Source organism: Anabrus simplex, chromosome 8, assembly GCF_040414725.1.
Source record: "Anabrus simplex isolate iqAnaSimp1 chromosome 8, ASM4041472v1, whole genome shotgun sequence".
Lineage (NCBI taxonomy): Eukaryota > Metazoa > Arthropoda > Insecta > Orthoptera > Tettigoniidae > Anabrus > Anabrus simplex.
Window position 1 is genome coordinate 13,810,157 of NC_090272.1, and position 14,865 is coordinate 13,825,021.

The following is a 14,865-nucleotide window of genomic DNA, read 5'->3' on the forward strand; positions in this document are numbered from 1 at the left end:
GTACATACTGCAGTAAGTACCTACAATAAAGTAATAGACATAACTTACATACAGTATAGTAATAAGTTGGCATACTTTAAACAAGTCTCTAGTGCTCGTTTGCAGTGTTGCCAACTCAGAGGATTTTCCGCTAAATTTGGAGGAATTCTAGGCTTATTATAGCGGAATTTAGTGTTTCATCCATTTTACGTTTTTTAAAAATTTGTACTCCAGTATGTCTCCGAGCTATTCCGTATTTCTTGTCAGGAGCTAGCAGTCACATGAGGACAACATATTTGGATTTGATGATATGAGGTCATGGTGTCATAAATTTGTAATGCGTGGGGAAAGTGTACTTATCTCTTAGTTGACGAATGACGACAGATAATGAAACTGAGAGAGTAGCATTTATTTTATGCTATGAAGGAAGACCGTTTAATGAACTGGCCTGTTCTGTGTGTGGCCTTTGAGGTAGGGGATTCACCTAGTTTGCACCCAGCAGTAAAACGCCTACAAGTTCTAGCTTGCCGGCTCTGGCGGGGTTAATCCCAGTGAAACTCGCAGATCAGGTGAGTGCAGACATTTAGTTTTATTATCGCTCATTTTCATTGCACATTATTTGAGATCGGATTTCTTAGCGGATTTTTAGTAGTATTTAGCGGATCTTGAAAATATAAGTTGGCAACACTGCTCGTTTGTCTGCCAGGTGACATTCCAGATTTTGTTGCTATATCTCTGTTTCCTTATCTCCAAAACGTTCATAGACTTAGAACAAGAATTGTGTTCAGTATAGAGAAGAGTTAAATCAAAAGCCTGCACGATGTCTGCATGCGTTATTCAACCGGGAGATTCGTTATTTGTGTTGTTCAGTATCATGTGCATGATGCGTTGCTTAAGTTATTATACAAGGCCTCGCTGGTCGTGAAATGCATAGTTTTGCCGCTAGGTACGTGCTTCTTAGTCTTAAAATTGCGCAGGTGAAATATTCAAACATTCATGAGCTTGTCAAGACTTCTTTTCGTACTTTGAGCTTTCTATTGCTAGTGGCTGGATTATATCATGTAATTAATAAAACCATTATATAGAAATTGACTCGTATTGGAAGGTGTGAATCTCCTTATAACTTAACCTTAGTCACAAACAGGAAGACCACATAAGAGAAAGGCTACGGACGTAGGAAATGAAGCTAATCCCTACAAGAAAATTGAACTTCATGTGGAACCAACCACATCTAGAGTCAGTGAAGAGAATGAACTTCCATGTGTAATTATCAGTGAACCATTACATAAAACCACAGGCACTCAGCGTTCTATTAAACATAAACTGTAAGCACTAAATTAAATTTGAAACTGAAAATAATAGTTAGAAAATGTAGGAAACAAAACTTATTGAGAAGCAGAAAAATATTATTACCACTAAAAGAAACTCAACTCAAAAACGAAAAGGTCGACATGGATTTGACACTGTTGATAAACTTGACCATGATAGGTTAAAATGATTATATGATCCATATTGACTAGTTTGAATGTAGTACAGAAATATTTAAAATAGTTATATTTGAATCAGCCTTGTCAATACACTTATTAATGATAGAAAATTATTTATTCAACCAAACATGTTTCAGGAATTCAACCATTCCATTCATCAGTGGTCAGATCAAAGAATAATTTTCTTTCATTAATAAGTGTATTGACAAGGCTGATTCAAATATAACTATTTTAAATATTTCTTTACTACATGGATTTGACAGTCAAGTAAATAAACATACAGAACTAGCTGAACAAGGTGACTTGAAAGTAAATTTCTTGATTTAGCAGAGTAAAGCTTTTTTGCAAACAAAAGTGTAAATTCAGAGAGAATACTATAAAGGTCTGCATATTACTGTCCAACAAGTCGCCCACTGATTCCTAAGATCTCTTAATACAAACAGGATTTTTGTTCCTGAAAATTAACAGTTGGTGGAACTGGCTCCACGCTTCTGCTATGCTTAGGCGGGAGCGTTAGGAGTGGGGAGAGCATGCTGTTAGATATTTCCCGCCGTTTCATCAGTAACGCTCACGATGTCGGAGCAACAGGTGCACCCCTCCACTGCGTAACGCATAATTATAAGATTTCTTGCTCATGAAGGAGTTACAGTGGTGGAAATTTGCCAGAGATTGACTGCACAGTTTGGTGATCAAACATTGTCAAAGACGCATGTGTTTGCCTGGCATGAAAAGTTCAAGGAAGAACGAACGTGTGGAAAATCAGCAACACGATCGCCGTCCTCAGACCAGCATTACAGATGAAAACATTTGTGCGGTTAAAGACATTATTGACGATCGACGGGCGAGAATATCAGAAATTGCAGAACAAGTCGGAATCGGTTATGGGAGCTGTCGAGCAATCATCACAAACGATCTACAGTTCCGGATGGGTCCCTAGTCTTTTGACCGAAAATCTGAGGTTGAGACATTTCAAGGTCTGTCAGAGGCTTTCAGCAAGGTTTGTGGAAGATGGTGATGCATTTTTGAGTCAGATCATCACCTGCGACGAAACATGGGTCAACCAGCACAATCCTGAATCCAAACAAGCCAGTAAGGGGAGGCAGCACGAGTGAAAGCCAAGACTTGACTGTCAGCTGGCAAGATTCTTGCAACCGTTTTTTTTTTTTTTTATCGGCAAGGCATTTTTCTGATACATTTTTTGCATGAGCGATGCACAATCAATGCTGCTTACTGCTGTGAGCTGTTGAATAAGGCCAGGGTTGCATATCGCCACAAAAGAAGAGACCAACCAATTCGACAGGTCATCCTCCTCCACGACAATGCGCAGTCCTATACTGCAGCTCTAACTGTATCCAAGCTACGGAAGATGCACTGACCTATACTTGATCATCTTCCTTACAGCCTGGACTTATCGCCCTGCGATCTCCATTTGTTCGGACCACTTAAAGAAGCTCTAGGAGGGCAACGATTTGAAGATGAATGTGCGGAAGACTTCATGCGCAATTGGCTGGTGAAACGACCCTGTTCTTTTTACAACAAGGGCATCAAAAAGCTGAACATACGCTGGGACAAATTCATTTCCAAAGCAGAAAACTATGTGGAAAAATCCATTGTAATTGCCTTGTTTTTCAATAAATGAATTTAAGTAAAAAATAAAATCCTGTTTATATTTGATCCATCATATTTTGCATCTACGATGCCAAAAAACTTACAATTGCCATTCCAGAGGAGAGACGTCTCGTCTGATTGCAGAAAAGAAATCCTTATGAAAAGATTGGTTCCCTCATCATAGACGAGAGGCTGGTCTATGACAGGAATTTGGGTTTACAAATTCTTGGAATGACTGATGTAGAGAGATACTCTCAGTATTGAAGACAACCTTTCTAATAAATTGTTCTGCATTCTGTTGAAAGGTCTTTCCACACGTTTACAGGGTTCCTGTGTCATTATTTTACACATTCTGACATGAGATCAACTAGGCAAATTAACACACCAGGCCTTACAGGTTGTTGAAGACTGTGGATTCCAAGTATTCAAAATTGTGACTTCAATTGTCAAGTGAATGTTGCTATGTTTCACTCCTTGTGAGGGAAGGAAGCAGACCTTGATCATCAAATTCAACACACATTAAACCCCAGCAGATTTATATTGTTCAGTTTTGACCCTAGCCATATATTAAAAACACTTGAGCAGGAATGGTTTGTTATTGAAGCAGTACACTATCTACTGATCTGTACCCATTATCTGAAAGACAGGTTTTAAAGGGAACTTGTGTTCATGACCTGCAATGACAAAACAAAGGTGGCAAACTGCACAACACCATCAAACAGATGAAGACTGGACACTGAAATGATGGGGTGAGGCTCAGGAAAGTGTGTAGTTGATGAACACACCATTTATTACTATGCAGAGGGCAGCAGACAGCACCGCTTAGGCCTATACTGAACAAAGAAGGGACCAGGCCGTCAAGGCAGTAGTGCCCTACAGAGATCGTATCATCGTGGTCTAAGTTAGCACCTCCTGGTGGATGTTTACGTGCCATAAGTTCCATGCTGATGACAGTGAAGACTTAACTATGATGACCTTGGAAAACTTCTGAAGTCGGTTAACAGTGGCATGGAGGACGTCAACACAAAAGTCAAAGGGAAAAAACAGTGAAGCAGATGGAATGTTTCGGTTAATGGGAACAAACAGGGGGACAACATTGTCCAATTTTCAGTCGAGCATCATCTGGCAATCGTGAACACTTTCTTAAAACTGCCAAAGAGATGCCTTCAATACTTGGAAGTCATCACCGGACACCCCACAAAGAGTGTTAGGGAATCAGATTAATTCATGATCAGGAAAAGCTTGTTGTTATCTAGGTTATCAGCCTAATCAGGAAAAGATTCTGGAATGTGGACATGCCATCCTACCACAAACTGCTTTGTGCCACTATACGTCTCTATCTGAAGAAAATAGAGGATAAAATTACCAGACTGACTGTATCCCAAAACAGTCGGTGAAGACGAAGATTCAAGATATTGTTAAAATTCTAGAACAGCTTAAAATCCAGAGAGAGACAAAGATTGTGAGGGCCGTGTGAACAGAGCTCAAAAACTGCATTATAGACACCACACATACCACATTGTAACATCAGAGATTACTCATAACAAAACCGTGCATCATGATTGCATGTGGACAGAGGCAGGTTTTTAAAGTTGATGCTGTTGTAATGTCAGCCTGCAGTGCTGTGTTTAGAATAAAGAGTGCTGTTTATCCAACAGGTCAGTGCGATATGTCTGATGGCCAACCAGATATTGTCAAAAAAAAGATGTGTACCATGATTTTCAGATACATTTCTAATCAAAGATATTAAGGTGACTGGTCTACTGTACAGCTCAAGGGGAACAACGATGAATGTATTAACTAGACAACATCGTACAAATTCTAAAAATTTGTTTGAAATATTATCGTGACCACAATTATAAAATATTCTGGAGTCATACTCAGAAATAATGTGTGTGGCAGTTAACTTTTATTGATACAAACTCTAGCTTTGAAAAAGCCACTTTGGGCCATCTTTGTGTGGGAAGTTTAGGATTAGAAGAAAGTTGGATAACGTCGGGAATACAGGACAAACACAGCGGGCCCTTCTTTGAAGCTGGAAATTAGTAAAAAGCTGAGAAGAATGGAGATTGATGAGGAGATAAGATAATTTCCTTTCGCCTTTTGCCCTTGTCTGTTCCTCCCACACACTTGTCAGTGCATGCTCCTTTTTCTGTATATGATTGCAGCGTATGGTTATACTGTATCTGAATGTTGTTCAACCTTCTTCAGGCTAACCATAGTGAATGTGTAATGCATCCTCTTTGCCTTATATTTTTCAGACTAAAGTTGTAACTTCACGTTCCAATTCTACTCAGAGCTTCGACGAAGCTTTGCGTGAAGCAGAGGGAAATCGTAAAGCGAGTGGTGCTGCTTCCCCTGCTACTTCTCCTACCATACCAGAAGATAGACCTCTCTCTTAAGACAGCTCATCCTGGGACTTGATCGAGAACTACTGGTTGTGGAAACTGGGTTTAGCACTGAACATGGCCTAATCCACAGAATGCTGCTGAATGTTTGCTATAAGAGGAGTGTTGCGCTATATTAATGTCTCTAAATAAATCATATTCTATGCAAACTTTTGCAGAAGAATACTTATGTACCATATATGTGTACATCACCCTTGAACTTAAAATTCCTTGTGACTGGAAATGTTGTATAATAAAATTTATGGAACAGCTGAGTTCCATTATTCCTGTGAAGTCATTCCCTGTAAGTAAGAGTAATTTTTAATGGATGATATTGCACAGTTGTGTTAACATATCTAAATATGTATTTTATTACTTCAAAATCTAAATAAAAACTTTTTCTGTTACATATACTCTTTAAAGTCCATGAAGATCAGATCTGTGCTAACCCATTTGTCTCGTACTTAAAAGCCCACTCAGTTTACTCGGAGATTATATTAAAATCTTTTATTCTATGACCGTTAAAGCTCTGCCCTGTACTATGGTGCACATCAAAACAAAACTAACCTCAGGTCATCACATAGGAATATTTTCAGGTTCTTTTTTTTTTTTTAGCATGCAAAGGATTTGTGCTTACCGATAAGATACTGCAGAATGAGGATTTGGTGTGAAAAAACTACATAACACTCTTGAATGTGAGGAGGCACTTGTCTCAGGTTGGAAAGCCCCTTAAGATGTTAGAATGCAAAATAACATCATTAGTCTCAAAGCAGTCTTTTCGTATTGGGGTTTGACAACTGTTCCCTAACATAATCATTTGTTTCAAGCACAATAACTGAAGAGATATGATCTAAAAATACTGGAAGTTCTTACTTATTCAAAAGTAATTCAGACACTTCATAGTTTATGGTATAATGAACAATTGGACTATTTTTCGTTGCTACCCATACTTTCTCACAGTGTCACAATGAACTGTGGACTTCACACACTTCATTATTACTTTTACTTCTGATCCAGTATCCAAAACACTTGCAAGCAAAGTCTGAATGGGCAAAGCTGTAGCGAGCTGAAAGGCATTAGCGAATTAAGGAAATATTGCTGCTAATTGTACGACTGTAGCTGTAAGGGCCAAGGGTCAAGCAGTCACATTTATTAGCTATTCACTGAATCTTAAATGTCTACAATATGAAATGTAACAGCAAACACCCAGCATCCGAGTGGGCTTATCTCATCATCTGAGGTGAATGGGTTACTTATAAATGGTTCCTAGATTTGTTGCAAAACTTACATATTAACCATTAATTTAATTACTGGTTTTAAATTTAGATGAGTAATGCTTGTCATGTTAGATGTTTCTGTATAAATGAGTTGCATAAGTGGTTAAGATCGTAGATTGCATTTATGTTAGCAATAAGAAGTTTATAAGTTGTTAATTTATCCAGGATCAATACATTTTCCTTTGCAGATGATATTGGTTTGTGGTTTTTAATATTTTAACTAGACAGTGTTGGTTCTTATGAGGTTTTTTCATGACAATTTAATTTCATTTATGTTCATAGTGATTTTTTTCCTGAGAAGTTGTACTGTCCCAGAGAATCACTGCTAAGTTTCTCATTGCTATAGGTAATTGTTGCAGCTGGTGGAATTAAAGGCATTAATAAACTGAGGAGGAAATAGATGAGTTATTCTTCTGCTAATATCTGCCTTTGATATTAGTGGGATATTTTTATTGAACTTTATTTTTATTGAGTTCATCTTTCACAGTTGCCAGCCATTGCCGGGAGTGTTAAGTTGTTAATTTGCAGAACTTAAAATTTTCAATATTAAATGCTCATTAGAGGTTCATTATTGAATATCTCTTCAGTTGCTGCCTTTGATGAAAAATGAGAATATTTTTGTATGGTATAAAAGTATGAATCTCTAATGTAAATATATACTAATTGCCAGTGTGCTAAACCCAGACTTTTGTGTTGGTATATATAAAGATATTGAGAAGTTTAAGATCTCCATCCAGTGGGCCTTACTGCTTGGTTAGCCTCTTGTATGACAAAATGATCCGGTAAGCTTTTTTCTACTTACGTAAAGTCACGTGTCTATTTTCAGAAAGTTACAATATTTATAATTAATCTGCCTTAATAAATGTTCAAGTTGATGTATTGAATTTTATTCAAAATCATTGTCCAATTAATGCTTTGTGATATATCTCTGTAAATATAACTTTTTTCTTACCAAAATAAACATGATAATAGACACTATCTCGTAGAGCACTCTTTAAACCTTATCACCAGTAAATTATGAAGATGGTTAGGCAATGATCTCACCCAAGACTCTTGAGGCCAAAGTCACAAATCTCAAAGTTCTAGAGACAAATTCACCTGTGCTGCAATCTGTGGGAGCATAGAGGATATCCGAACCTTGATAATTGGTTCATCAGCAGTTAGGCCAGAAAATATCACATGGAAACACAATCATTACATGTGTAACCGTTACTTCAGCGGCTACATAAACACAGTTAAAGGGAGGAAAGTAAATCAAATTACAAGGTACCTAAACACTATACACACTGTAATCATGTAATGAACTGTGGTGAAAGCAGCAGAAGTAAATATCAGTGAGGGCAAGTAGATAACAAACAAGGAACGTGGGACATAACTGGGAACCTACCAGCGGCATGGATATGTCTAGGTTGCGGTTCGGAAAAATTAACAGTGATCTTTGATTTTCAAAATATTATTTACGAAATCGTCAGTACAAATTAACTTCTGGAACAAATTCAGCTGTACACCAAATCTAGATACACACTACACTTTATGTATGTTCTTTGACAAACTATAGTATAGGTGTTCTTAGACAAGAGCTTTGCCTTCAGTTCAAAGGGTTAACCAAGTGCATCTCAGTACAAATCAAATTCGACAAATACAATATTGAAGGTAAGAGGAAGCACAAGATATTTTAGTGTGAAATCAAAACTTGCTTTTCACATCTGAACAAATAGTGGCGATTAGGGCAAACTCCTGTGATACACCAAACGAAAACTAAATGGAACTTAAAACCGGAGAGAAAGAAACAGTACTTACCCCAAGGCAGGCCATGCTGGTACGGAGGAGACGTTCACGACGTCAAGAACTTCGGGAGGCTCGGCAGGTCAAGACCAACACGGCACAGAGACATAAGACCTCAGACTTCAGACCTCTCACAAAATGCAGCCTAGCGCCTTTTAAAGGGAACCCTGGCCTTGAAGTAGCCAATCAGAACACAGGAGCTTTCCCGGATTGACCAATCACAACACTTACCTCGGTCGCGACGTTTAAATACTTTCTCGAATACATACGATTGCGAATCTTCCATTTCCAGAATAGTCGGAACATACTTTCTAGAATGCATAACTAACTAAAGGCAACACACCCTGTTCAAAAATGCATGTGACAACTTTCTGGACAGTTCCAATAAATATAGAAATTAAACCTACTAGTTACAAATACCATATGTTACCAAACTCTTTACACTGTACAGATTAGGTAGTTACATGGGAAAACAAATAAAATATTCTATCACCACACTTCAGATCATACAGTAAGTACTACTTAACAAGGTTTACAAATAAAATCTTCTATAACACTTTCCACTTCCAATATATTCTACACCTGTGTCATCTTCCTTCCTCCCCTCCCCCCCCCCCCCCCCCCGAAAATCGAGCCACGCTCGAGCCTTAACCTAATTTTACTGGGGAAAAGGTGATCACTTTTGAAAACGTTCTCACTATAGTATAGATAGTAAAGATACATGACCCTAACAATCATGACTTTCTTGAAGTTGACTTCCTAACAATAAACAAAAACAACTGTCACTACACCAAAGGTCCTTTTAGTAGCCCTGGAGTTTACAGTTTACCTATAATTTTCAAAAATAATATAAGGTGTTCATGATCCACCTATTCAATAAATACCACATAAATGTCCACATGGATAGTCACACTACACTTCAAAATGCCTTTTGAGCCTTTTACAATTGCTTTGACAATTTCTACTCTGTCCACCAAAGGATGTACACTCATTCCTTCTGCCCATTGTTAGTAATCCAGAACCTTCTCGCTTTGTTGCAAGACAGCATTCAAAGCCTCCTTTTAGGCGAGGTTACGGACTAAATATCTTGCACCACTTTTCACACCAGTCACAGCACAGCTAAGCCACAAGTTCTCGCTGCCGACACGGCCGTTTGCTGCCAGCCTCCATTCAATTTCAGTCCAAAACCAGGTAGCTAGGTAAGATGCAGTCCTGTGGTATTTTGCACCAAATAAGCAGATGGGTGAGACACCGTCCAGTTAGACTGCCTCCAGGACGTTCGTCACAGGATTGTGGTGCCGGATGGTAGCGCCCAAGGCACAGTGTGTGCCTCCCAACTTGGCACTTTAGGTTGCCGTCGGAAGACACTGGTCACAGCAGCCACTGTAACAAACCAAACAGCAGCAGAGGAATACTTGAGGCAAAACTTTGCTGCTGGGCTCAAAGATCTTGCATAGTAACCCAATGGGTGGATCAATGAGTATGCACTAGGGTCTCCCCTCGCACACCAGGGATATTAGGGCACCTAGCCCTGGGGTAAGCACTATTTATAATCCATTCGACAAGTTTACGGTGGGGGTGAAAGGAAACTACAGGAGTTTACCGTTCGCCTGAAAATAAGGGGAATAAATTCCAAGTAGTGACCTAAACTAAAACCTACCTAACTTATAATACTCAATCCATTACACTAGAGGATACCTAAAGTATTTACCTACACAATTACAACTAACTTACAACAAAACTTATTGCCTTATAACTTCTTTTGCTATGGGCTTTACGTCGCACCGACACAGATAGGTCTTATGGCGACGATGGGATAGGAAAGGCCTAGGAGTTGGAAGGAAGCGGCCGTGGCCTTAATTAAGGTACAGCCCCAGCATTTGCCTGGTGTGAAAATGGGAAACCACGGAAAACCATTTTCAGGGCTGCCGATAGTGGGATTCGAACCTACTATCTCCCGGATGCAAGCTCACAGCCGCGCGCCTCTACGCGTACGGCCAACTCGCCCGGTACCTTATAACTAAAATTCTATAAAATGGTCACCAACAATGGTATTTACCCCTCCCTACCTGCCTTAAGGTACCTTCACCTGTGAGAGGTGGACTCTGCTGATCTTTTTCCTTTCGGGATCGCTCACCTATAATGTCACCGGGGTAAGGAACTTTAAGATGGTGCAGGGACCTCGAAATCTGGGGGCCAACTTACTGATAACATCGTCCGCAGCACTACTGACGGGCTGTATTTTAATAAACACCTGGTCACCTACAGACAGATCGTGCGGTCTTTACCGTAAATAGGCCTTCAACTTCTTTCGTGCACGGTGCCAATTAGCTCGAATCTTTTCTGGGCTGGCATCGTTGGGCAAATCATTAATTGACCACAGATTAGATAGAGGAGAATTGGGAGTAAAAGCCAACATTAACGAAGCAGGGGTTTGCTTGTGGCTTTCATGGACAGCAGTGTTAAATGCAAACGACAACCAATTTCTTGATGAATCCCACTTGGAGTGGTCAGTGGAGTAATAAGCGATGAGGGCAGATATCGGGTTACGATTCACTCTCTCAGCATAATTTGGCTTCGGGTAATAGGGGTAGTGGTTACTTGAGCAATGGATAGATCAAAACAGAAATTCCGGAAATGGACAGAAGTAACGGCTCTTGCATTATCACTTACCAAAAATTGACAAGAGTCCAAATGAGGCAAATATATGTTTCAAGCACGTGATGGTGGTGGTGGCGTTAGTCATACGAGTGGGGAACAGCCACGTCAAATGCGAAAAGGCGTCAACACACAAGTATGAAACGATGACCATTCCAAGATCTATGGAAGGGAACGATGTAGTCGATGAACAGTCTCTCCATTGGGCGAAAAGCTTGCTCGGAAGACAAGATACCTAGACGAGTATTCGGGGCAGGTTTACTGATGTTACAAGTCTTACAGGATTTGACAAGGGTACGTATCTCACTATCCATGGATTTCCAAATGAAGTGCTTACGAATTTTCTCTCTCGTTTTGAAAACGCCCAGATGACTGCCCACTGGGAATTCATGAACATATTTGAAGAGACCCGGGACCAGGTTAGTTGGGACTACAATTTTGGGGCCTCTGCGACCGCGAGCACGACAACACAATACACCATTCTTAAGGATGTAGGGCTTAACATGCTCACCGGATTTAATCCTGTCGATAATAGCTTTTAACACAGCATCGTCCTCTTGATGTTTGGTTATATCCTTGAAAAGGAAGGGGGAGTCAGTGAGAACTACACATCCTACTGAGGCCATCAGCCACAACATTTTCCATACCACGAATGTGGCGGGCTTCAAATTGGAAGGCTGAGATGCACACAGCCCAACGTGCTAGACGACCGGTCCTTCGCGGCTTGGCCAGTACCCAATTCGACGCCTGATTGTCAGTTTCCAGATCGAAAGGAAGATGTTCCAGGTACATTCTGAAGCGTTCTAAGGAGAAGACAACAGCTAAGGCTTCCTACTCATGAATGGAATAATTTCGCTCAGCAGGAGTCAGGGCACGGGAAGCATAAGAAATAGGACGACGCCCTTCTTGAAATTTCTGCAGAAGAACTCCGGATATGCCTGAGGAAGAGGCGTCAGTCTGAAGGATGAAGCATTTAGAAAAGGCTGGCATAGCAAGTACAGGAGTGTTACATAAGATAGATTTCAAAGCCGTGAGGCTTCGTGTTGGGCATCACCCCAGACGATTTTGGCATCCTTTCTTCTCGAGGCATTTAATAGGGCTGCCCGTTCAGCAAATTTGGGAATGAATTTTCGTAAAAATTAACCATGCCAATGATCTGGCTACAACCTTGACGTCCTTTGGAGTGGGAAAATTCTGGATGACGGCAGTACGAGACTGATCGATTGAGACACCCCTCCCCGACACAATATGACCTAAGGACATCTGGGGTTGTGCGAAGGAAACCTTGGTGGCCTTGAGGGTTAGACCTGCTTTACGCAGTCTTTCAAGCACTTCGTTGAGATGGACAAGGTGCTCCTCGGAAGTTTTCACTAAAGATCACCAAATCGTCAATGTAATTTTAAACGAACTTTAACTTAATGTCAGATAAAACATAACCGAGTATCCGAGTAAGGACAGCCGCTCCGGTCGCTAAGCCAAATGGGACTAGCTCAAATTCATATAGTTTACAATCGGTCGCAAAGGCTGTGAGATGCTTGGATTCTTCGACAAGAGGTATCTTGGTAATAGGCCTGATTTAAATCGAAGGTGGTAAAAATTTTTGCATTAGCGAACCAAGAGAAATAAAGAGTGCAAATCAGGAAGGGGGACAGATTGGAGGACAACCTTACGGTGCAACATCCGATAGTCCACTACAGGACGATAACCACCTTTCGGTTTAGGGAGCAGAAACATGGGAGAAGATTAGGCTAACTTGGAAGGGCGTATCACTCCGTCAGCGAGCATTTCATCAATAATAGCCTTAAGGGCTTTAATTTTGGGAGGTGACAACCTATATGGAGAAGAGCGAACAGGTATGTAATCTGTAACTTCAATTTTGTATTCTAAGACATTGCTGACACCTAACCTGTCGTCTGTAAAGACATCAGGGAACTTATCGCAGAGTTTCTTAAGTTGATTGGCCTGCTCTTCGGGTAAATGATTAAAATCAAAAGCCTTGGGTTCGTCACAATCTTCAGGAACAGCGTTAACGTGACAAGGCAGAATGAGGGAGCGATTACACAGCTCAAAGGTTTTCGCACAAAATTTAAAATGGAATCTGTTGAACTGCAGGTCCAAAATCATGCCTCTTTTAACAATAAAATCGGCACCCAATATGAACTGGCAGGAGAAGTCTTGCCACTAGTACTGGCATTTTCCATGAAAAGTCACGGACTCTAATCTTGACCACTAGTGATCCTACAATGTTCAATGAATTGGAATTAGCAGTATGGCAGGTTAAGGACACGGATTCTAATGTAGGTATCTTGCAGTTTTCATAGAATCGTACCAGGTCTCACTCATCAAGTTGACACTACTCCCAGAGTCTAGTAACGCGCATACAGGTACACTATTTACCTCTATTCATAAATACGGTAGTTTACAGGAAGATATGGCAGAAAACCTACAAGATTGCAAGAAATGAACATCAGGGCCCGACTGCGAGAAATCAGCTTCAGAATTAAGTAAATCATCCAAGGTACAGTCATGATTGACAAGAGAAGAAGCCATGCTTTGGGGTTTACCATTAGAACTGGCGGTTAGTCATCTCCACATACTATTGCCTGGTGGTCCAGAGCCAGAAGTGTTACGAGGACACTGCCTAGAGAAGTGCCTAGTTGACCCACAGTTACGGCAAGAAGTATTGGTTGAAGAGCCTCTAGTCATGGCTGGTTTTGCATTGCCTAATGCCCCAGCCTTGGGACAATCCCGCTTGAGATAAGCCGTGGAGCCACAACTGAAGCATGAACGAGAATTACGCAAGTTGGAAGCAGGTGAAGGGATGGTTTTAGAATCCTGAGGAGAGGGTATGCTCATGGGAGGTGGAGATAATGCAAGGCGTAACTGGTCGGCATATTGAACGCCTTCAGCAGACACCGTAACGGCTTCCAACTGGGCGAACGTTGCTGGTCGAGGTGAAAAGAGCCAGATATGATCTGTAGTTCGGGGCGAGACCTTCAATTATGTTGGGCCTCCGAATAGTGGAGCCGGAAAATCTGAGCCTGGAGCTTTATATCTTGAACATATTCAGATAATGACTCGTTGAGATGTTGTACTCTGAAATAGTGCTTCTGCACTAATGCAGACAAGGCACGAGCAGGGATGAAATATTCAAGCACATGTGCATTAAATTGATCTACAGGCCATCTTTCGGAAATGGCCCTGACAATATGCTCAGAAAGAGCTCCAGATACACGCGGGTATAGAATTTGAAATACGTGGTCGTTGCTGAGATTATGCACTATTGCCTGATCCTTGAACTCGGTTAGGAACCGAAGGAAGGAAATAACCTCATCAACGGAGTTAGCTGAAAATTTAGAGACTCCCTTAAACACAGTGTACAACGGGTGAGGCAGATTTTCTCTAATCTGGGGAAAAACAGGTGTAGGGGTGCCTGGGAAGGCTTAGAATGATCCAGAGGGGTTACTGAGACATCGTACCTTTGATTCGGGTGTCCTTGTGAAAAGGATGGGGTACGGGTTAGGTTAGGACTAGCGTTAGCCTGCAACGTTACAGGCGCAGACAATCTCGTTTGTGGAAGGTTCTCACTATATTACCGAGGAGACGTTCACGACGTCAAGAACTTCGGGAGGCTCGGCAGGTCAGAGACAAAAGACCTTAGACTTCAGACCTCTCACGAAATGC

The 14,865-nt window shown here is 40.8% G+C and overlaps 1 protein-coding gene across 2 annotated transcripts in view; it reads left to right on the plus strand.

The window, feature by feature from the left end:
* Window positions 1–7,716, plus strand: part of LOC136879199 (tumor protein D52) — a 147,252-nt gene extending 139,536 nt beyond the window's left edge. For both annotated transcript variants that reach the window (XM_067152994.2, XM_067152993.2), the window contains one exon: window positions 5,336–7,716. In XM_067152994.2, coding sequence (XP_067009095.1) covers window positions 5,336–5,476 — 141 coding nt within the window. In that variant the 3' untranslated portion in view covers window positions 5,477–7,716. The remainder of the gene's footprint in view (window positions 1–5,335) is intronic.
* The last annotated feature ends 7,149 nt before the right edge of the window (window positions 7,717–14,865 follow it).